This window comes from Perna viridis, chromosome 3 (assembly GCF_037379345.1).
Source record: "Perna viridis isolate PV_CMFRI_1.1 ecotype Kerala chromosome 3, ASM3737934v1, whole genome shotgun sequence".
NCBI classification, from domain to species: Eukaryota; Metazoa; Mollusca; class Bivalvia; order Mytilida; family Mytilidae; genus Perna; species Perna viridis.
In genome coordinates this window covers 27,398,411-27,424,196 of record NC_142447.1, presented here as the reverse complement: position 1 = coordinate 27,424,196, position 25,786 = coordinate 27,398,411, and the positions used below count along the sequence as shown (strand labels likewise).

The 25,786-nt window shown below is 32.5% G+C and overlaps 1 protein-coding gene across 1 annotated transcript; it reads left to right on the top strand.

Moving 5' to 3' along the window:
- LOC148621676 (uncharacterized) lies at nucleotides 1-25,608 on the top strand. The gene is made up of 16 exons (XM_088574085.1): nucleotides 1-111; nucleotides 474-529; nucleotides 1,303-1,460; nucleotides 1,811-1,925; nucleotides 2,436-2,549; nucleotides 3,470-3,583; nucleotides 7,108-7,221; nucleotides 8,222-8,374; nucleotides 12,570-12,683; nucleotides 19,539-19,696; nucleotides 19,968-20,082; nucleotides 20,625-20,738; nucleotides 21,871-21,984; nucleotides 22,684-22,964; nucleotides 23,414-23,693; nucleotides 23,889-25,608. The coding sequence occupies exons 2-16, from the start codon at nucleotides 481-483 to the stop codon at nucleotides 24,473-24,475; spliced, it is 2,580 nt and encodes an 859-aa protein (XP_088430211.1). The 5' UTR covers nucleotides 1-111; nucleotides 474-480; the 3' UTR covers nucleotides 24,476-25,608.
- Nucleotides 25,609-25,786: the final 178 nt, after the last annotated feature.

Genomic DNA, 25,786 nt, shown 5'->3' with positions numbered 1-25,786 from the left:
ACATATAATAAAAGATAAGCGGAAGTTCTAATTTTTACTTCCCAAGAAAAGTAAAAACAGTGACGGTAGTTATATTGAATCATTTTTTTAACATTTGTCGTATGAAAAGTGGTAAGTGTAAAATGCCTTGAATGTCATATTATTATATTGATTATATCTCTAGTGTCAGTTTTGTTGTTAGCTAATGTGTATTGGCATGTAGTATGGTAATGAAAGTATGATACTTTAGAGGTCAGTTCAATGATATTGCCCTTTTCAAAGAGAAGATTAAACATTAACATTAATTAGAATCCTTGTACGAAGTCATATAAATCAGTGTCATTTTCATTTTATTAAAGCACAATTCACACACAACTGATTATTTGAATTACGTTATATTGAATCCATCCTGTTTTAAAAAATTAATTGTATATAATACGTATAAGCTTTGAAGGAAATTGGTTGTATTTTAACTGGAGCATTTTTTCTTGAAGTAGATAGATGATCATGCTTGTTTTCATCAAAGTCGTTGTTTTCTCTGTTACATTTTGTAAGTATGTTAAATACAGGAAAGAAATATAGTAACCTGAAACAGTCAAATTATTCTTTACGTAACATTTCATTTAACGTATTTTAGTCAATAGTATGAAATTACAAAATAAACATTTTGTATTCGTTTTATTAGTAAATGAATTAATTACCTGAGATTTAGATATGGGATTGGGTAAGACCTCATACAACACCTAAACTGCCATTAAGTATAGATATTTGTTAATAAGTACTTTTATCGCTTTGTAAATTTTCTTTAACTGTTTAAGCCTGACGCCATGTTTTTTTTATTATTTGAAATTCTTCCCTTTGTTGTCAAATATTGTGCTTGCATGTGGAAAAGTAAATTGGAAAAATATAAGAGGATGCTTATTCCTGACTTGCAGACCAACATTTTGTCAACATTTATCTCCCTTTGGAGCAGGTGTCTATTCAGAACACGTAAGGTTTTCCATCCAATATTTCTAAAATTTACAGGGTGTTTCATTTTGTTGGTAGGTTTTATAAGAATGATTTTCATTTGTATCCCGGGTAAAGACAATTTATGGCAGGGTCAGTAGAAAGAGAAATTCCCTTTTGACTTTCGAGATTTTCTAAAGTATCGTCGATATCGGATGGAAAACCTTACGTGTTCCGAATATATACCTGCTCGAAAGGGAGACAAATGTTGACAAAACGTTGGTCCGCAAGTCGGAAATAAATTGCGTGTCGTTATGTAGTTGTGTTCAGTTAGAAATTCAAATAGGATCAATATCAAATATGTTTACTTATTAGTTGGTGTATATTCACACTCTGCCGAAGTATCAGCTCCTTGGAAAATTCCACACCACGAAGCAAAGTCTTTTCTAACGAACCCAACCAGATTTAAAAGAAGTGATCCTCGATGTAACACGGATGAATACTACTGTGAAACTCATAAAGCATCATGCAGGGTAAATAAGAAGTATATTTGCTTGATTTTAAGTTCAATTATATATACTAGTGCGAACATTGAAACGATGCTAGGAAAGTTATATATAATAATTTATCTTGTCGACAAGTGATCACACATGACTTTTGGTAATTATATTTTTATATGATTCTACACAATAATGAATCCTACTCCCACCACAAAAAGACAATAGAGAATACAATTAAAAATTTAATCAAAACCAAATTGAACCAAAACCAAATATAAAAAAAACCGAAACAAACTTTAGGAAACTCCTTTGATAGATATGGTGTTATCATTTTATCATAGTTCTCCTTGTATCATTGATTTGTTTGATTTATTATATTTCAGCAATCCAACGAACAGTCACGTGAACAGTTATGCGGACTTGGGCACAGTTGTAATGCAACGCAAACTTGTTATTTATCTACTCCATGTCCAGCTCATTATGAACTAGGATGTTCGAGTAACGTATCTGTCATGCATTTTTTCGTACCTAACATCTTCTCTAAATTTTATTTGGCTCGTTTGAATTTGTTGAAATTTATTCAGTGATTTAATTGATGAAGAAAATATATCAATTTCAAGAAACTTTTATCACATGTTTCATAGGAATAATTTCACAGAACATATAGCAGCTTCATCAACAAGACTTTTGACCACTCAGATGCTTTGAGTTTGATATCAGAATATCACAAATAAAACGTTTTGCTGATTTTTACAGAGCTATTTCCCTTAGGTGTTGTGTACCACCTTAACTAGCATAATAAAACAATGAGACTTTGGTTGCCATTAACATGACTTTTTGTTTTGATATTTTAAATTGGGATTTATTTGATTTTTTTAAGATACACATGTATATAATTTTATATCATACTCTCAATTGGTTCATAATTGCAAGAGCATTTTTGTTTTCACATATTTTTAATTGCTTATAATTTCTATAATAAATTAATTAATTTTATGCTATTTACAGCGGATCTGTGTTTATCTTTACCTTGTTTCAACGGGGGAACATGTGCAGTGACGGGATCTACGCACCACTGTACATGTGTTCCAGGTTGGGATAGTGCTACTGACTGTTATACAGGTAGGTTTGTACACAGCTATTCATTTGTTCCAGGTTGGGATAGTGCCACCGACTTTGCTAATTGAGTACTCAGTAGGTTTATCGATCGAATACTCGAGTACTCGATCGGTATGCCGTGATAACATCTTTGATATTACATCATACTAGACTATGACGTTAGGTGTTAGATAGAAAAAGTGTACTATAATTAGACCAATTTCATTTTTTTCTTAATAAACAACACACATGTTATTATGTAATTCATGAAAAATCGGCTATTAGGGGGAAACTGTAAGCTATTTTTTACCTAAATGTACTTTTTTAGAAAAATACCTTACGGTATTCAATTAACTTCCCTGAAGGCTATGAATGATATTCAATGATAGTTATTGAACAAACATATGTACAGGTATTAGTCTGAAGGTATTACCAAAACATTGTCATTGTGACAATTGGACAGGTTTTAGGTGATTTCACCTCATCATTCATAACAACAATGCATGCTTGCAAAGGTTAGAATTATTGGATAGCGGTGCTCCAATCAATGGCCAAAAAACAATTATATGACTCGTTCGCTGTTTCTCATAAAAAAGACAAAGATGGGTAAACCCTAACACGAACGATTTTTTATTTAGTACTCGAGCAGCTTAATTGCTTTTCGATACCCGTAACTATCGAGCGATAATAGATTACTCGTTGACATCCCTAATACTAAGGTCTCCACAAATCTGCCATTGTGTACTTATTGGATACAACAACCACGTATCAATAGAAATCAAGGGTTCCAAGGTATGTAGCAAAAAAAAACACAAACAAACAAACAAACAGACAAAAATAAGAATGATCACAAAACTGAAATGCTATATAGTATATGGATAAAAATCATGTTTTTTCCATTGACAGCATTCAATCATTATAACTTGTGTTTTATGTAATTTCAGAGGTAGACGAGTGTTCATCTAATCCCTGTGTAAATGGTGGTACATGTACTGATCAGTTAAATAGATACACGTGTACATGTGAGTCTGGATTTACCGGAAACAACTGTGAAACAGGTATAAATGCTAACTCATCGCTATCCCGATTTAGTCCTCGGTGGAAAAACACTCAGATTGTTTCTAAAATAATGAGTGATGATTGTTATTGTATGTGCTGATGTGACCTCTGAATTACCGATTATGATGCAATAGCATGTAAATACTATTTAATCACCGCCGGTATTTTCATGCTCAACGGAAGATGGAGGTTTAGCGTGATGTAAAACCTAGATTTAACCCACCATTTCGTTTGACATGCCCGTACTAAGTCGGGAACATTGCGGTTCTAGCTGCTGCGTTGGTGTAAAATCTATTTTCCAGATTTATTTTGGACAAGACTTGATTATGGATCGGATAAGTGTTCGGTTATTTTGATGTTACCCTTATTTCATACTTTTCTTTTATATCTTAAATTTTCTGTATTTGAAATTTAGCAAAAATAAATATAATCTAACGTTCAAACTGATTTTGTAAGATACGAGAATTCTTTTTCAAATATAAATGAGTGTGCATCAAACCCTTGTACAAATGGGGCCAGGTGTATTGACAACATTAACGGATATCACCGTTCCTGTGTTCCTGGCTACACTGGTTCTAATTGTCAAACAGGTAGCGTTGTATGGATTATTTAACCTTATTGCAATGTAAGGTAAACATTTACTTGGATCTTTTTAAGTGCTTCACTAAGGCGTTATTATCTGTCTACATTGTTGTGAAAGTGTTGTGTACGATGCATTTGAATCATATGGACGGGTCTCAACCGCGCCATTAGTAGAGATTCCATTTTGGTACATTTTGTACAATGCAGTTCATTCTAAGTGATTCCGCAGTATCACCAATATCTGAACACCCACCAAAAACCTCTCACAACAAAAGTGGCTAGGCATAGCACTAAAATACTCTCACACCAAAAATTTACCATACATTTTTATTCTAAAAGCTATAAGTGATGACTTCTTTTTTCACCCTTATATTTTATTCCCTACTTGCGGATCTCGGGATACAGCCATATTTTGTCCTGTTTTTGCATAGTTACCTCCCATAAGAGCAGGTATAATTTCGAAGTCTCTCTAATCGATGTTCGGATTCGGGTGCAGAAAAAAAGATGTAACTCGAATGAAAATGGAATCTCCAGCAGACAAACACAACGGTGTTTTTAAAATTTACAGGTTGTTTCATTTTGTTGGTAGGTGGATCGTTATGGTGTATCCGTTTGCACCATGAAAACTGATTTATTCAACGGGTCATAGTTTTCCTTTCCTCATTTGTCTACCCCGGACTTGACTTTTTATGAGCAACTCGGCGGGTGTTTCTAGAAAAGCAGAGGACGCTTACCCTACCGGTGCACCTGGTCCATGCTCCCAGTTTTTAGTAGAGTCCGAGTTGCTTATTTGCTTTTGTTACTTTGTATGTATGATTTTAATTACTTTATGTTCTTTGTTGTGTATGTCTGTTTTCCATGTCTGGCCTTTGTCTCTGGATTACATTCTTTTGATTACAGCTATAACCTTTGTTTTCATTTGTATCCCGGGTGAAGAAAATTTATGGCAGGGTCAGTAGAACGAGAAATTCCCTTTTGACTTTCGAGATTTTCTAAAGTATCGTCAATATCGGATGGAAAACCTTACGTGTTCCGAATAGACACCTGCTCCAAAGGGAGATAACTGTTGACAAAATGTTGGTCCGGTAGTCGGGAACTGCTGTCTGTGCATTTGTCTGCATATCCGATCGAGTTCAAAGTCTCAGTCGAGTTTCTTGTAATATTGAACCTTTTTCCATTGTTGGCCCATATTTTGCTGATTATTAGTTGTTTTCATCTGTCATTCAGATATTCCCCATGGAAACTGATAATAATCAATGTCTATTAACTGCATGCAAGAGTTAAATTTTGTTTTATTTACTAAAAACTGCATAACAAGCCGAAAATACCATAACATAGTATATGGTTCATAATCTTGCGTTGTTTTATGTAAGATTCGCTTAATTATGGAGGTAGGCAAGTGTTCATCAAATCCATGCATGAATGATGGAACATGTGCTGACCATTTAAACGAATACATCTGTACATGTGCGTCTGGATTCACTGGAATAAACTGTGGAACAGGTATATTTGTTTGTGTTTGCAATTTTTTACAAAAACACACAGTAATGTTGCAGAGTTGTCAAGGTATACACTTTCGTATAACTCGTACAATCCTTTTTTTGACACTGACATTTCATTACTGGATCGGACATATCAGTTGCTTGAATTCTTTGTTTGCCTGTTTATTTGTTCCGTTTTACAAATCACAGAAATTATTAAAAATAATGACAACTTCGAGTTCGTGTAAACCTTACTATAGACATGATTTGCAATCCTAAAAAAAATATTTGATGTTCAAAATGTAGCGGTCTTATCCATTCAGTCAATATTTTTTTCCCAGAGGCAAAAATGCCAGGCATCCTGAATTAAGGTAAAGCCGTTATCTCCATTTTTACTGAAGTTATAGGACTATATACGTAAAACTTAATAGTAACGAGCATATTATACAATACATAAGCTGTTATTTGTTGTAGAAGCTACCGAAATCCCCTTTTTGAGCTATTATCACTTGACCATACTGTTGATATTGAGCGAGACATATCAATGAGTCTTATCGTTTTTCTTTTGATCTTTTGAAAATCAACAAACAAAGAGAGAGAAAGGAAATTGAAATTTTCCAGGAAGAAAATGACATTATTTACATATACTGTTGCTTGTGTATATAATTTAAACTCGTAAATAACCATAAAAATGTTAACTTTTATGAATAGGTAAATTTGTTACTACGAGATATAAGTCATCACTAAAACATTTGTTTGGTCGTTATCATGAACTCATGTATTGTTGTTGTCATGTATCAAACTGCAACATGATAACAGGTTGGTTCATTATATCATAGTTAGAAAGACAAAGGATCGTTACCATTTCGATGCATCTGGTCCATGCTCTTAGTTTTAAGTCTCACTTGCTTTTGTGTCTATGTGCGTGTTATTCAGGTAACTTCATGTTCTATTTTCTTGGTTAGTTGTTATCCCTTGATTATACTCTGTTTGATAACCATCTTATTTATTGGGGTACATTTTGTATAAAGCATAAGGATATGGGGCATTGGTTCAATAGAAAATGGGCTTTCGGGTAATTAAAAATTGGGTGTGGGGCGAGGGAAATAGGGAATCGGTTTAAAGCACACATTAATGATGAAGCATTTTTATTTTTATTATAAATTTAAAAAATATATAATGAACTTTGTAACATGCATAATCCATGTTCATTTCGTATGAAGCGATGCTGAATATGAATGGGGGAATGAAACAAAGGGAAAAGTGCATGAAGAATTGGACAATAGGAATAGGAAACGGCGAAATGGATAATATATATTATACAGGAGTTGTGAGCTTAAATCGAGTATTGATGGTAAATAGAAATCAAAAATATAATAAATATAATTAAGCCGTTTTATAAGCATTTCGATACCATTCGTTTATATAATAACAAAAACCGCCTATTTATTTATTAACAGACATAAACGAGTGTTCATCTGATCCCTGTCAGAATGGTGCTACATGTAATGACCTGATTGATGAATACAGCTGTACCTGTATACCGGGATATACTGACACTAATTGTCAGACAGGTATATCAAAATGATATAGTCCGTGTATAGATAAAATCTATGCCTTTATTATTGTATATGGATTTAATGACTTTTAAATTAGTAATATAACAACGACAAGCTTGATGAGGCATACTAAAACTTATAAAAGAAATTATCCATCGAATAGCTCTATTAAAGTCGAAGGTTTCATAAACTGGTAAATTGTTCATTTATAGTCATTAGACATTTCATTTTTACAGAAAAGGAAAGTGTTCATGCTACATACAGGGTAGGGAGAAGGGGTTAGGTATAAGAAATAAGAATTTGAAAGAAGGACCTGTAAAAAGTGATTTTAAAATGATAACATACATGTAACCTATTATTTCCACATTAAAGTAAAACCAGCTTAATATATAAGACAGATATAATTTAATTTTTAAGGTTTTTGGAATTGGGAATAGAATGTTTCTGCAAGTAAATTTGAAATAGAAAATTCGTAAAAGATAATTACATTAACGTGAATTCGGGTAAAAAAAATATTGCATTAACTAATTAAAATTAATGTTGAATTACAATCAAAGTCAGCAAGTACACTTTCTCTGAGAAAGGAGCCATTTGTTTAACATAAACAAATTTGATAAAGGAAATACGTACTAAGACATGTATTAAGATACTTATTTTTATTTTAATATCCTTCAAAAGTAAACAATATGTCAAAACAAAATCAGAGCTTACGAACAGATTGAAAGAGACAGACATACAACAATGTATGCTTGAATAAACATGTAAAATAGAAATTTCGAATTCTCTCAAAACACGATAAACAAAACTGAACTAAAACCTCAATCAAACGTAAAAATCATTCCATAAGACACAACGATCGAAGACATCTCTGAGATGAATTTAGATGTATTTAATCAAAATGATACATTTAAAATATTTAAAAAAGTACCCTTTAAAAACATATATAAACCCTACTATACAACCTGAAGACATTCAACAATTAGGGTGTATTTTTATACATTTTGTCAATTGATAGATGTAAGCGAGTGTTCCTCTGATCCCTGTCAAAATGGTGCCACTTGTAATGACCACGTTAATAAATACAGTTGTAGTTGTGTACCTGGATATGCGGGCAATAATTGTCAGACAGGTACAGTTTTATTAATTAAGAGAATAAAAAAAATACTTTTGATATAAATAAAGAAAAGTACAATTTTCACTGCCATCACTGTAGGGTTCACATTGTGAAAAATGAAAACCACACATTTTTAATACTCCTCTTCCAAGCTCGGCGGATGGCTTCCAATTTTGGAAGGATGTGTTATCAGTGTTAGGAAGTATGAATAGGCATGTTATATTGCTATTTGGATTTCGTACAGCGTTTTGTAACTAACGTCTGTTTGTTTTGAACACAGTTACAGTTGTTCATTCTAACAGAAAGCTTGTCAAGTTAATACATACTGCGTGACCGAATCAGGTTGTCAATCACGTAGACCTGAGTTTGTTAATTGTTCATCAACATGCACTTTGATTTAAATGCAAATTTTATACAAATGTAGCTTAGTTTGACCATTTAACATATTTAAAATGACAATACTATGAACAAATGCCTTATAACCTTATTTCTTTGTCTGAGAAAGTATTTTTGTACACCAGTAGTATTTATATACATATACTAATAAAGTAGTTTTGTATTGATTAGCTTATTAACATTTGTATGTGTCTGTTATTAGTATGTATAATCTAACATCAACAGTGCATTGTATGGCACATATTCCTGTATATTTATCTATATTTAATGAGACGTTCAGTTGATTATTCGTATGTTAAATACGGTATTATTTCAGTTAATCAGAGTCAGAGTCAGAGTCTTTTTTTAATATTGTTGGTTGACTTCTATCCTCGGATGGTTTAATTCGGAAAAGCCAAAAACAAACTAAAAAACAAAAAACAAAAACAACATCAAATTATAATAAGGCAATGTGCGTACTATCTGGAAATACATGAATGCTAAGATTCTAAGGCGGCTGATTATTGTCTTAGTTATTTATAACTAAGCATATAAACTTTTGAATAAACCTATTAACACGCATTTACATGATTATAAATCGTTTAATGTTTTCACTTCATTCTGTTTTAATGTCTACATTGCTGTGTACTTCATATAGTGAAAATGCTTCATTTCAGTCTCAATATTAAGTTAAGTCAAGACATTTTTTTAAATTAATTTCGCATTTTCTGTTCCCAAACTTCAAAGATGAAAGCGAACAAATTTTATTTACTTTGGCATCATATTCCCGTAAAGTTTGAGATGTGCTTGGTATTCAGGAGTAATCATATAATGTCTACATAATGTTATTTACTCTGGCATCATATTCCCGTAAAGTTTGAGATGTGAACCAAAATATAAAAAAAAAATATTGCGCTTTAAGATGAATAAAGGCTCATCAGGTAACTTGGTTTGGGAATTTATACTTCTGTTGACTTTTAGCAGATTGAGTAGAATGTCATCATCTATTGACTTGATTTATTTTGTGCTATATTTTTATTCTAGTAAAAAGATTTAGTAAATTGAATTTTTGAAAAAGCTGTACCACAATATATAAATATATATATATATATACCATTAACTCTAATGATTTTAATTAGTAATACAATCATATGAAATTATTACATATTCATTTAATACACTTCCTTATTTCAATTTGAATGTAATTATTATAACCTTTTATTATGTATAACCGGTGATTCCAAATACTTTGTCCCATTCAAGTTCAAATAAATTGATCGTCTTCTGTACTTGAATCTAGGGAATTCCAAAATCGGTAAATACGTCCAGACCAATACAAAGATATTTAATTTCTATATCTACGTGTATTATTACCTTTCGTATAAAATTAACAAGAAAGTTTCTAATTTACACACCAGAAATTCCATATCAAATGTTTAAAAATATGTTAATCATTTGGTTTATCATTTCAATGGTCCAGTTGAGATTGGTAAGTACGAAAGTTTTTGCTATTGTCTAATACCGAATGGAAAGAGAATCATCTATGACTATAATTGTATCATACATAAAAAATGAAGAAAGTACAGAAATAAATGTAATCAACAAAGCAGGACACAAAAAAGCAAAAGAAAAAACATGCAAACCTGAATGAATACTTATTAAAATATATATTGCAAATGCGCAACTCAGATGCCATTTAAATTGGAACATGGCACTGAGCTTAAACATGAATATGCCACCGGATGTATAAATATATACGCCTTGTGCGTTTGATTTTCAATTCGACCTTTAGAAAGATGGCAAATACAATTCTTACAAAAAAGACATAACCTGAATAATCCGGATTTCGATAACTTTTAATTCTGTCAGATCCACACATTTACAGATACTAAATCAGACAATTCTATTAGTACAAACATCTTAAAATCTTCTCTTATGTATACGTGTAACTCAAAACAAGCCATATATTTTAATAATGTACAAAAAGTGATGTCTGTGTTAAAATTTTTAATTAATGTTTTAACAAGTTGATGTATACTCCCACTTTGCTGAGGTTTCTGCCCCGTGGCAACTCCTTATCATGAGGAACATTCTTCCCTGACAAACCGACAAGATTTAAGAGAAGTAATACATATGTGTAACACAGACGAAATTTACTATGAGGCAAACAAAGAATATGTCATGACAATTTTCCAGTGAAGGATCCATGACGTATTATACGTATCAAATTCCTGATCATAATTCTTTTTTTTAATTTAAGTATTAATTGACGAAAGCAAGTATTCGCTCTTTTCATTTTATTCCAATTAATTGTTCTTTTACTGTTCTTTTGTTGTTTTACAGGTACCACTTTCACACAAATCGGAACTCCTCAGCATTTCTAGTTACATCGAAGAAAAACCTCGGAGGCTCCAGGCGGAAGAAGATTACATACCACTAATTCAACCAATGAGATTTTAGAACATACGCAAAAATAGTCCAACAATAGTTTAAGTGCACTTGTGTTAAGTTGCTGTGGAAACACTACACATCAAATCTACACAGGTGAGCTTGTACTTTGCACAAAATTTTATTTTCTTCATTTCTACATAAACTGGTCAATGTAACTTACGGAATTAAATATTTTTATGAGTTCTGCATGAAGACCCCCTTTTGTGAAATGGAGGGGGGGTTCCCTTTCTATTTTTAGCTCATTGTCTTTCAGGAGCCGATGCCGCACTACAAGGTAGTAAACCCCACATAATATTTTCAGGACTATTAGTGTAAACATGCAGCTTTTAGGTGATGTAAAGTCTTCTTCCGTTAAAAGCTCCATAACACATTAACTTAGTGAAATTAGCATTGGAGCCTATGGGAAATGACATTAGTGGTTTGTAGACAAAATCTGTCCGGAATTTTGACCGATACGATTCTACAATTATAGTTTTACTGGTTAAAATTACTTTTTTTTTCTAGCTCCTTGCTTTCGCGTAAAAATTGTTGACCGAGTTATTGTTCTTAATGTCTTGTGATATCTAACAATTTTTAGCACCACTTAGAAAGGTCTGAAAAATTCCCAACGATGTAAGAACTGTCAAATTTGCGGTGCAAATTTTTGGTCGTTCCCTCCGCGGAACTCGAACTTTTGGGAATTTTTCAGACTTTTCTATACGTTTACATATTTTCCCTGTATCAATTTGATCCGATGGAGCAGTGTAGCGTATAGAGTCTCACATTCTGAGACGTTGTATAATATTGATTTGTTGTGACATGCATCATTTATTTGATCCTCTATCCTACACAATAACACCTAGATGAACTGTTCCGTACTAAAATACATCGTGTACTAAGTTACAGCTCTAGATTAATCCTACGAGGAGGAATGACCCGGCCAGCGGAAGCTATATTTTTATAAAGCCTAGCTGGCCGAGTGGTCTAGGGCGCTGGACTTTGTTCAGGCGGTGTTGCAATAGATATCACAGCGGTACGAGTTCGAGTCCTCGGAGGTAACGCCAAAATATTTGCATCGAAAATTAGACAGTTCTTACATCGTCAGGAATTTTTTTATACCCTTCTATACGTTTACGTTATCTTCCCCTTTATGAATTTGATCCGATGGAGCAGTGTAGCGAATAGAGTCGTCACATTATGAGACGTATATATATATATATATATATATATATATATGTGTGTGTGTGTGTGTGTGTGTATTGTGCAGGCGGTGTTGCCACAGATGTCACAGCAGTAGAAGGTCGAGTCCCGCGGAGGGTACGACCAACAAAATTTGTATCGCAAATTTGACATTTCTAACATCGATGCGAAATTTCAGACCCTTCTCTTTGTTTACATTTTCGTCCCTGTATCAATTTGATCCGTTTATGTATATATCTTACAGATGACCTGTATATGTCTCTACATTTTCACAATGAAGGAAACTGTACAGACATGGGAACTACACATAGCTGTTCGTATGTTGCTGTATTGGATAATGTCACAGGCTATTTAGCAGGTAAGTACCTATACATCTAAAAGAAGGATGCTACAAACTATATTACCTGGAGGTCATAACACAGATGTAAGTGTTCTTCAATGGAATATTGTCAAACACGTACTGGTAGGTAAGGAATGAACTATTTTTTCTTGTTACTTTCCGAATAATAAAAGTTGTTACAGCTCTGATAGGACAAATAGGTTTGGCTTTACGATTCTCTTTTTTATATGCGTGTGATTCTAGAGTAAATCTGTAAACATTATCTTAAAGTATCCGGAAGACACATTTGTCCTGACCAGATCCCCTAGTATAAGTTTAACATTAAGCAATTTGGGAGATAACTGAAGTTGTGTTAACTGTTACCATTTCGCCGTAAAATAAATGCTTCTTCTTTATTTACGACTTTAAGTACACTTGGTTTTAAAAAGTATAACAGGTCTTTAACTGATCATTTATTTATGATTATATAGTCATGTTTTTTTAAATGTATTAGTTAAAAGGAACTCATAAAGACGCGGTCTTCAGTCAACTCAAAACACACACACCACAAACAAATAGCCTGTTCAGTGATGTTAGGGTTACACATGGTTCATTTAAGATCAAGCATTTGTGGCCTTAAGCTGAAATTTTTCATACCGGTTGGGTTATTGCCTCCTTGACATTTTCACCATATCCATTCTCTCTATTAACAAAACTAAACAAAAATGTCTCAAATATTTCGTGTATGCTTTACATGTAAGACATGGGAAGTTATGTATTAAGACACTAAGATTTATGATTAAGATTTGCTATGTACGTAATAAAATTCACTTATGCTATATGTATTCATTACAAATATTATTGATTCTGATACATTAACACATTATATGTTATAAAACGTTGCAAAGGTAACATGCACCTGCAGAATATACACCTGCAGGAGCACTATTGAAGTGAAAACAATTGCTTCAGAAATAAAGAAATACTTTTTTACCGACTTAAGTATGATCCATTCTTATTGCGTTTACATTATAATATAGACATAATATTACAAATGACGGAATTAGTGTAATACATGCAGTACAACCAATTCTTCGGTATTAAGAATACATAAAGCAAAAAGCAAATATAATGTTTTTACGTCATTCTCTAACAAGAGGTTGCTCTGATTTGTATATTTTTTGTCAAAATGTCGACAAAATTTTACATGTGGCCGAATCAGATTATTCATAAGAAGGAGCAGTTTGTGTTTATTTTCCAAATAGATGCACTTTGATTTTAATATCTGAATTTTATTCAAATGTGGTTACTTTTGATAGTTTAACATTTTTAAAAAACTGTAAGATCAAAATATTATTGATTTTAATATCGTCACTTAAATTTTATCCTCAGATGGTTAAATCACATACAAGAATCTTTCTTACGAATCCATACGAATAATCCTTCCATTGTTATTCATAAGCATTCATATTTAATTCGTCGCATCCAAAATAGCTCTTAACAATGTGTACACATAAGCAGGTATTTGTAACAATTCATGATTTTTTTTATGACGTTATTTTTTTTTACACGAATGTTCACCCGTCTTGATTTGATAATCTCATTCGTAAAGAGCTCGAAAACTACTTTAATAAATCCGTGAGACACTGTTTACCGACCGAAACAACTCGTAAAGCATCGGAAATAATTTGTGAATAGCTTGGCTTATTGGAATTATTAATTGGAATGAGTGAATAATCAAAATATGATCACGAGTGAATAATCAAAATATGATCACGAGTGCCGAATAACGCCTAGATTTAACGAGTGTCAGTTCTTGGCATATCCTATGTTTTGTATACATTTCCTTGACTACTCGTTGCTATATTCAACATAAATTTCAAATTTTGTGAACCTCGTATTAATATCAAAGTTGTGGCGTTTGGCGGGAGAAAGTCCGATAGTGATATTACCGAATTTATTTTACAGTGACGAATTATCAAAATTTATTACACTGGGAACATTCGATAAAACACTGCTATCTATATAATAAAGTTATTTATTATACAGTTCGTTTTACGATTCCTTTACAAATGATTGTGGGTAGTTTAAGAACATTTTATGATGCATTTCTCGACAAAACAAACTCTTTAGGTTATCGTTATCTATTCTATTTATAAAAACCACGTATGTATTCGTAAAGTATTTGTATCCATTCGTTTTGAATCATGAAGTTTCATGATAAACCTTCTAATTCATTTTTTTTGTCAATTGTAAATTGATCGTTCATACCCGAAATCAATCGTAAGACACTCGTAGTTGGGCGTAATTATAGCCATTCACATAAACGAATCTTTCTTATGAATCCTTATGAATAATTAATTCGTCGGCATTCGTTAATAATTCTAATCGATTCATAAAAGGAAATAACATTTTACACGAATGTCCATGAATCTTTTTCAGTGTTTTACTCATTAAGATCGCAAATTACTCTGAACTAATTATAAGGCATCGTTAACCGATTGCAAAAAATGTTTGGTTGTTTTACGATTCCTTTACGAATTATTGCTAGGTGTCTGTGTTAACTTTTCGGTGGATTAACGGATAAACGCCAACACATGCGATCACTTTTCAATTATATACGAGTACGAATACTTTGTCCAGGATGATTATATTACCGTGCCAGTTAGCGGAGGAGTCGGAAAAATTTGGGTATAATGTTGACTTATTTGACTTGTTCAATATGCCCAATATTAATTGAAGAAATGGCTCCAGTTTTCGAGTTTACATGACAAATTGCATATCCATTGAAAAACCATCAATGTCCGTCAAACACTCTAGTAAACTTGGGTGATTCGCTAGAATTCATAAGAAATTCATAAGAAATATTATGTGTAGGTGACGGGGTAAAACTTAGCTTCTATTAGGAAAAACATAATTGCTTAGATTTTAAAACGATTTTTATTGTCACAGTTAATAATGAATGCGTTTATAAACTTTTGAATAAAACGACGAACTTAACATTTACATGGATTAAATCGTTATATATTTTGACTGTATTGATTTATACATTGTTATGTATTTTTCAAAAAGCAAAACTGCTTGATCCAGTCTTCTTGTTTGTTGGAGTTTTACTTACTTTTAAGCAATTATTTTTCTTTTTTATTGAACAGCTTATCTTAAACCTTTACCAAAATAAAAAAAATGATGGCTTTATATATAAAAAAAGGTGCTCGTCGGTTGACTTGGTTTTAGGATTTACACTTCCGTTGGCTTGAATCGGAGTACGTTAAATTTCATTAGCTATGTTTTGTCTTATCCTGCTGCTATTTTTTGCTCGACTAAAGGGATATTCAATGCATTGAACTTTTGAAAAATGTCGTATCACAATGTATATTTTGTGAGCATACATTTATCAATAAACATGATGTTTAGATAATAATACATATGAAATGATTATAATTTATGTTCCTTTTAATGTGAAGATTTCAATGATCATTCAATCAATTTAAATGTAAATATTACAATAATTTTATTATTGGCGATTTAAAAGTTTTTATCCAATACTTTGTCCCGTTGTAAGTTCAAATCCATCGTCTTCTATACAAATGTATTTAAATTTAGGTATTCCCAAATCGTCAAATACGTCCAGACCAATAGAACGGTATTTAATTTCTATAAGGTGTAATAATACTCATTTTTCCTTTTAAATGAATAAGGAAGTTTCTAATTATACTCACGAAATTTCATATCCACCGTTTTAACTGCTGTTAGTGGTTTGGATAATCATTCAGTGGTCAAGTTGAGATTGGTAAGTAATTATGATTTTACTTTCTTCAATACAGAATGAATTGACAACATACATATAGCCTTTTTATTTTATCAGCGAAAAGAAATGTTACAGTGGTGTCATACATGTATATACCATTAAATGAATAGAGTTAAAATCCGGGACGCGTCTTATTTATTCATTGTTAATCTGACATATCTTTATGTATGCCACTTTTGTAGAGTTGTAACTGAACTTAAGCAAGCAAAGTATAACCATTATCTATGGGGGATACTTCACTTGTTTACCGAAAAATGTTTCCAGATGATTAATTGAGCAAGAATCAATGAATTGTTTTGAAATTTTCCGCAATTGTTACTGCTATGAGATACAGATCAAGCTTAATTTTTATGTAAATTCAAAAGTTATTTCTGGAGTTATGGAATTTCAATTTTTTACCATCCCCCTTTTTTAGAGATATATGTTTTCCAGATAATAACTTGAGAACCGAAGAAGTAATCCTTTTAAACTTTGCACAGTTTAATACTATGAAATACAGGTTAAGTTCAGTTTTTAGCTAAATTAAAAACAAAAAACCATAACAAAAATTAGAGTTTTATACTCTTTTAAAATCTTACATATATATACATAGGCAGGGTATCATTTAATGACCCATTAGGGACCATACTTTTTGTTTGTTTGTTTGTTGTTGTTGTTGTTGTTGTTGTTTTGTTTTGTTTTTGTTTTTTTTGTTTTTTGTTTCTGTGTGTTTGTTTTGCTTTGTTTTTTGTTAGAAAGACATGTGATATATATTTTAATTGGTATAAACTATGGCTGGGGATTGGTTAATATAATTCTGTATACATCATTTTGGAGACAATTATTCTGTTTCGGGAAATTTCTTAGGCTTATGATAATGGGTTCAGTTCGTGTATTGTGCTGGTGAATTTTAAACTTTTGCACACAATTACGACACCACCAGGTTATGAACGCCTAAGACACCGACTATTTTTTATACCGAAATGATTGGGGTTGTTGGAATGTGATTATTTTGAAGAAATAAATGTCCCAAATTTGAGCAAATACTTGTTTTTTACTCAGCGGTGGAAAAAAAACTTATATTAAATACTTACCCATTACTTAACAAGTTAGATTATACGAAAATACTAAAACAATATAAGTACAATTTTTATTTGGTATACTATGCAAGGGTGTCAAAGAGTAACCTTTCATCAACATATTTAGGAAGGAAGAGAAATTTGGAAAACTACGTGATCTGTGTTTTGCTTGTTTAAATGTGTCTCACTAAAACGATTCGTAATTTGTTTTACTTTCAGATTTTAACTGATTACATGCATTAAAGACAATCATGTCCGTTTACTTAATCGCAGTTGTATCATTAATTGCATTAGGTAAGAATGAATTTAGTGGAACTACTTATGATGCAGTAAATAAGCTCGTCGGTGTCAAAAGTTTCTACATGAAAAAAAAACAAGTTCTATCTTTAAAAAAAATAGCGAAATACCAAAATCTGAAGATTTTATTTGGTGAACTGTGTGATCTTTGTACTTTGTTACATATTTCAATTATTTTATTGCTTCACAAAGTAAACTACATCATGTATTTCCAATTATTCAACATATGATTATTTTATTGGTTCACCAAGTAAACCAATTATTCAATATATAAAAGTGATTGAAAATATTCCAGACACCAATGCCCACAACGGAGCCTTAAATTTCACGACTGCTATAACATTTGTCCAATGAAATTCGATTTTACAAGCTACATCCTATAGGTTGCCTTGTCAAATTGAACGCAATACCGACTGCGTCGGAAAACAATAACAATTGTTACTCCCGTAGTGGTATTATTTCAACGTGGATCCTGAAAAATTCAAAAGATCTTTTAGAGACAATCAGTTCAAGACTATTATCTGAATATAATAGCATTAAAACCTATGATATGTCAACACTGTATACTTCTATTCCTCATACTCAGTTAAAATCCCGACTTAAAAACATTATACATTGTTGCTTTTAAAAAAAAACATGGTACACCTAGATACAAATATATAATTCTTGGTAGAGATTCCTCATACTTTGTAAGAAATATTTCCAAATCATCTTCCAAATATACAGAGGAAGATGTTTACAAAGTGCTGTAACTTTTAATGGACAATATTCCTTCACTCTTATGAGGCTGACTTTATAGCTGATCTAATCCGAAAGAAAGAATATCGTTTGGCTAGATCCTTAAATCTTAGTTTCCGCTATATAGATGACGTATTGTCTTGAAACAATCCTATTTCGGGGATTTGATACATCGCATCTACTCCAAAGAACTTGAGATAAAGGATACTATAGACACTGTGAAGTCAGCCTCATCCCTTCAGAACCTGCGTATGGAGTGTTCATATCACAATTAATACTTTATGCCAGAGCTTGCCGAAACTACGCAGACTTTTTCTATCGCGCTAGAACTCTAATAAATAGGCTTCTTCTGGATCAGGATAATGTTGCTACAAGATAGAAGTCATCACTACAGAAGTTTTATGGTCGTCATCATAAACTCATGGATCGTTATGATGTATCCATCTGCACCATGGAAACTGATTTATTCAACGGGTCATAATTTTCCTTTCCTCGTTTGTCTACCCCGGTCTTGACTTTTTTCTGAGCAACTTGGCGGGTGTTTGTAGAAAAGCAGAGGATGCTTACCCTACCTGGTCCATGCTCCCAGTTTTCAGTGAAGTGCGAGTTGCTCATTTGCTTTTGTTACTTAGTATGTATGATTTTAGTTACTTTATGTTCCTTGTTGTGTATGTCTGTTTTCCATGTCTGGTCTTTGTCCCTGGATTACATTCTTTTGATTACCGTTATAACCTTGGTTCCCTTGGTCACTCTTTGATTACTGTTATAACCTTGGTTCCCTTGATTACTCTTTCAAGTATATAATGAAACATGAAATCTTCAATCTGGATTTTGATATTAATATTTAGTTAATTAGTAAGATCCACGTACTTGATGCACATACAGAAATAGAAAATACATGTATAATGTGAACAAACATATTAAATTGTTAAAAATTCTCTTTTGTTTTGCCATTAATGTAAATATAGTGATTTCTGTAGTAATATTTACTAGATGGTGTGTACTCCCATTATGCTGAAGTTTCTGCTCCATGGCGAATTCCTCATCATGTGGCGCATTCGTTCCTGACCAAACCGACAAGATTTAAGAGAAGTGATCCTAAGTGTAATACAGACGAGGTCTATTGTGAAAATAACATGGCATCTTGCATGGTAATTTTCGCTGATGGATATCACAATATATATTTAAAGACAAAGAATAGACAAATATTAAATTTCATCTTCTTTTCTATTTTTGTTTTAAAAGGTTTTGGATTGAAAAATGTTTTTAGAGATAACCCTAAATTTAAGATACTGACTTTTATTGGAATTATCGTTTAAAGCATGTTGAACTTAAGATACAATTATATTTTGTAACATTTTATTACGAAGAAACGCAGCTGCATAAAACTACATGATTGTACTGAGTTTATAATGATTTCAGCAACATAACGAACAGTCACGAGAGTATTACTGCGGACTTGGTCACAGTTGTACTGCTACACAGGCTTGTTATTTATCTACACCATGTCCTGCTCATTATACTCTAGGATGCTCAAGTACAGTAATTTTATGGAGAAAACTTCCCATCATATAGTACAATGTATATGGGAGATCGCGAATGGGGAGATCGAGAATGGAGATAGTGTAATGGGGATGTGAATTTTGAATAGGAAGGATGGAAAAAATTATGTTTTTATGTATTTTTGTGTACAAAATAACAGTTTAAATGTTGTAGAATTTATAAGTATAAAATTCATTGTGATTATGTAAATATTTTATGGGGAATAGGGAATTCCCTACCTGGAATTGGGTTTGGGACAATGGGAGGTGGTTTATAGAGTAAATGGGAAGATTATTATCTTCATATGATATATCATAAATATCTTAATTGACTTTATAGCTTTTGTTTTCTTTAAGTGAATAGTAGTTGTTGCTAGAAAAGGATAACTTTGATGATACTGTTTATTCAAATAATAAGTCAAGTACAGAGCCACATATTTTGACTTAATACTCATTTATCTAAACAAAAATACATCAAAAATGCATGTCTAGTTCAAAAGTTCGATTCGGCTTGTTATACATCTTAAAAAACTTGCAGATGACCTGTGTATGTCTCTACCTTGTTACAATGGAGGAAGCTGTACAGACATGGGAACAACACATACCTGTTCTTGTGTTCCTGGATGGGATAGTGCTACCGACTGTTCAACAGGTTGGTAATGATACCTCTGGGTGGAATATGCAACACAATTTGTTACATGTTTGTTAAAGCTGTGCCAGTGTGGTTTTGCTGGGATATTGTCACTGACTGGGCTAGTCGTATGTATTGATACCAACTTATGTTCTTGTGTTTAAAAGGTTACTGACAAACTGTGATAAACTGTTACATTTTGGACTGGGAAAAAGATCCTGCATATGCTATTTTCATAGGATTACATCACCTACATGGTATAATAAAGTATTTGTATAGAAACAGTCTTCCTTCTGGTTCGGTATTATGTAACATTCTATACATATTAGTTTAGTTATATTTAACGCTAACAATTACTAGTAGGAAAGTGGTATATAGAAATGGGACAACAGTGGACATTATAAGTTACTTACGTTTTTTTCTTATACCTGAAGTACAAAAGTACGTCATGATGCACAGCCGAAGGGTATTAACTGCCCTGAGGATGTACACATATATGCCTCAGGGTGTACACTGACACTTTGGTTGTAAAAAATTCCAATATCTACGGATATCATCTCATGTAACGAAGTTATCTCGGATATTACTTCAAAAATATCTTTTTTTTTCACTCAGATGACAAAAACGGAGCGACGTAAAAGTAACGTTCTAATTATTTCGATTTTGTTTCGAATTTGAGAAAATCGAGTCGTTTTTTTTTCAAGTACAGGGTTCTACCTACAGGTCACCAAAATACAAGATTTCAAGAGTTTCTTTTTTCGGCACCATAGGTTTGCATAGCAGTGGTAATTCATAAATAGTTTGTCATGAAAGCAAACAATCACATCCGTCTTTCGTAGTATCAGATTTAAGTAAAGATATTTGAAAATACGTTTTACATTTTGCCAGAAAATTTTCCAAGTGCTTTAAGTCAGTATCAATCGTAAATCTCTCCCATATCTTTAAAGTGGACACTGTGTTAGTGCTAAATAGCTCGTAATGTTCCACGGGAAATTGTTAGTAATATGTTTGTCAATTATCTAAGGTACCAAAATTTGTAAAAAGTCCGAAAATGAAGTGTTGATTAATACGCATTTAGAGATATCTAAAAATGATATTTATGAATCTTCCTACTGCATGTTGTATGATTTTATCATTAATATGTGTATTGCAGATTACGACGAATGCCAGTCGATACCGTGTTTAAACGGTGGATCCTGCAACAATATGTTTAATGCTTTCACATGTGACTGTACTGATCGATTCGAAGGAAATACGTGCGAGAAAGGTATGCTTTGTTTCATGATTTCTATTATACTCCCTGCATTGTGGAAGTTATATTATGGCGTCCGTCCCTCTATTTGTCAGTTCATGAGTTTTAGTAATCGATTTATCTACAACAACTTCACGCAGCCGCTTCATATTTTGACAGAAATTTCATGGAGGCACTTAATATCTTGAGATACAACATATACATCTTGTTGAGCGACAACATTTAGACTGTATGGTTACTGGTGCGGGGACCAAGGGGATTTAGTGAGCACGGTTTTCCCAGTTTTGCCTACGTGTGCATTTAACAATTCATATTTATAAAAGTAATTGCGCGGGTATTTCAGATTATCGACAATTGAAGTTTTGAATGTAGAAATAAATTGGTATGCATTCAATCACATTGAATAAAAAACATGCTGGTCATGACATCACTATGTTGTCTTATTTATACATGTACCCATAACCATAAATTGTTTAAATGGATAAAACCATTCGAATTATTACTAGTCCCTTACCGGCGACCATCAGTCAGTCCGGTCGGCAAATCGGTGTTTTTCGAGCTGTAAGACTAATACTAGATTTTCATATTTAAAATATAAAGCTTGAGTAAGACTTAGTGCTCAGAAATAGTAGAGTAGGATTATGTAAGGTGCGGCAAATTTCAGATCTTATTGAACATTTAGTTGTCATCATTATTTGGTACAAATATTTGTAGATTGTAGACCAGGCCCGGTTGATATAGCTTTCATCGTAGACACCTCCACAAGTATGGAATCTAATGTTAATAAAAGTATTGATTATATTGAACAATTTATTCAAAGAGTTCCGATTGGTCAAAATGACTTCCAAGTGGGCGTCGTAACTTATAATTCAAACGCTACGATGCTGTTTGATCTTGATGATTTTCATAGCACTCTTGATATCATGACAAGTTTAAGGACAATAAAAGGAGAAGGACCTACCAATACAGCTCTAGCACTTAAAAAGGCGTATGAGGTACATTGTACACTTTAAAATTCATATAAAAAAATTAAGGTCGAGGCCAAACATGATTAAAACGAAATAAGAAATTGGAAGATTAAATGACAAATCCAAATAAACAAAAGTTCGGAATTTTTACACGTTCGAAAAAAAACGAAATGCTTTGTCATTTCAACAAAATGCTTGCAGCATAGACTTATTTAGTTATAAACGAGTATGTGTGTAGTTTTGAGTCATTTTATTATCTTTGTTAATTCTAACAGGCACCCAGATAGATTTTGTAAATTTGTAAAAGATTAACATGCGTAACTGTATATACGAGAATGAACTTCGAGGTATTTTGCTTGTCCAAACTAGTGTATCCTTGAATATATTTTAATTACATGACAACCACTACTGAAACAATATCATTTTCACATTTTATCATAAGAAAATTTACATTGTACATGTACTTATTATTTCAGATGTTATCATCAACTACATATGGAGCAAGAACCGGTTCCACGTTTAAGTATATAATTCTTCTCCATGATGGTTTATCCTCCGACAGAAACGACGCTGTACACGAGGCCATGAAGATTAATGCCCTCGGCATGCGCATTTACACTGTAGCTATTGGCGATTCAATATCACACTACGAAATGCTCATGATCTCTAAGCATCAGTATTATACATTTAGCCCTTTAAAGTCAGGCGATTTATATCATCAAATGATGAAAGAAACAGCCCATCAAGACTGCACAGGTAGGATACATAAAATGTATCATACTTTGGCTAATGAAACTACAAAACTCGCAACAAGTCTTTTCTTTTCAAACGAGAGAAAATAATTCTTTTCAAACTTAACTATTTTAACGCTTAAAAACTTTCTTTTATATTTTTGTGAAATGTTAGTTATTCACGATGCCAGCACACTTCTATTAATTTTCTTTTTACCAGATTGCACTGTTGAAACGACAACAGAGGTTATCTTACTCGTTGATGCATCCAGTAACCAAACAATAGAAAACTTCAACAGAAGGTTAACTGCAACTCGACAAACAATAGATATGTTGTTGTCCTATAATCCCTTTACAAATTTTGGAATGTATTCATACTCTAATGAGCCTGAACAAGTATTCCCGTTGTCTTGGTCGAGTGATAAAGACAAACTTATAGCTGCTGCTCTTCAAGTAAGCCGAGACGGTCTTTTATCGATGTCTAACACTAGCCATGCACTCAATCATATTAGAACGAGTAACTTGTTTTCACCAGGATCTAGAAAAATAATCCTTATTTTATCGAACGGTGATTGGGCCGATAGCTTGTTTGTCAATTATGAGATAGAGAAGCTTTCTAATGACAACATTGACGTCTTTAGCATCATGATGGGACAGGACAGTGATGTTGGTTTTTTCAAAGAGGTAATGAAAGATCCAAGTTACAACTTTTTCGTCGAAGACGACGACTTTTCTGCCTTACAATCATTAGCAGCACTAACAAAACGTTATGTTTGTGTCAATAATATTTTCACAAAACGTCAGTGATAGATAGAAATGTTTGAGGACTTCTCTACCTAAGAATCAGGCATTTGGTGTCACATAATTTTTCTGAATTTGGCCCTTTTTGCCTCAAGTATATCCAATGCATCTAGAAAATAACAGCTATTTTAATTTGTATTGAAGCATCAGTGACGAATATATTTTTGACTGCTTGAATAGGGAAAATGTGCATGAAGTACTAACCCGACCTATATCTTATAAAGGCAAACTTTTCTAATACTTTAAGGGTTAATCCTACAGGCTATGGGGTGTATATACTTGGATAATGTAACAAAATATCTGCAGTTTTTTCTTCATGTGCTACAACCTATAAATACTTCATCTGATTCTCAAACAGGGAAGTACTTAATACGATGGAAGCCGCTTGATTTAATGTGCTGACAACTGTGATTGGTCTGTGGGAGGATTTTTATTAGTATAAGCAATCACAATGTGTATTGCTATTCTTCAATTAACATGATTATAATTACAAATTCATTGATTTTACTACATGTACAGGTATAGAATGAACATACATTGGTCATGTGATTTATAAAGGGTCATTCTGCGTATGATATGAATTTACAGTTTGGTGTGCAATAAGATTGTATGATATATATCTGAGCGAGTGGTCTGATTGGTTAGATCTAGTGAATTAGTGATGACAAAACAATCTTTGTAGCGTAATAACGTGATGTGGTGTCTATGAGTTGTCATTTGTTGAATGGGTCATGAGGTCTGGAAGAGTGATTGCGAATAATTGAGAGTATTGGAGGAATTTAGAGTAAATTACATTCATTTGTATTTCATAGTGTTGCAAGTGTTATTGTTCATCGATATATTTGATGGCTTTTTATGGAACATGTCTCACGACTGCAAATAAGTACAAACATACCATTTGCAATCATATACAGTTGCTGTACATTCCAAATTTCGGAATACTGTACACGTGTTTCAATGAGAAACCTCACATCAACAGCATGTGGGACTTTTGCGATTTCGAATCCTGTTGCTCCAAAAAGAACAGATAAGTAAACCTATAACAGTTGTATTCAAGGCAATTTGCCTTGTTGTATAACCTTAGTCTCATAAACAGGGTTGGTTAGTTTCACAATGAATAAACAACTACTAGGAACTTATGTTTGTATTGAAACAACCCCGGTTACATACCCAATTACATATAGTAGTTGCAAATATTTAAACATACCATAACCACATCTACCATGTTAGTATTTCTTAGTCGCAATGATTTATTATTATTTCACTGTTTTGTTTTATAACTACGGAAACATATGCAGATAATTTAATTATGACAAG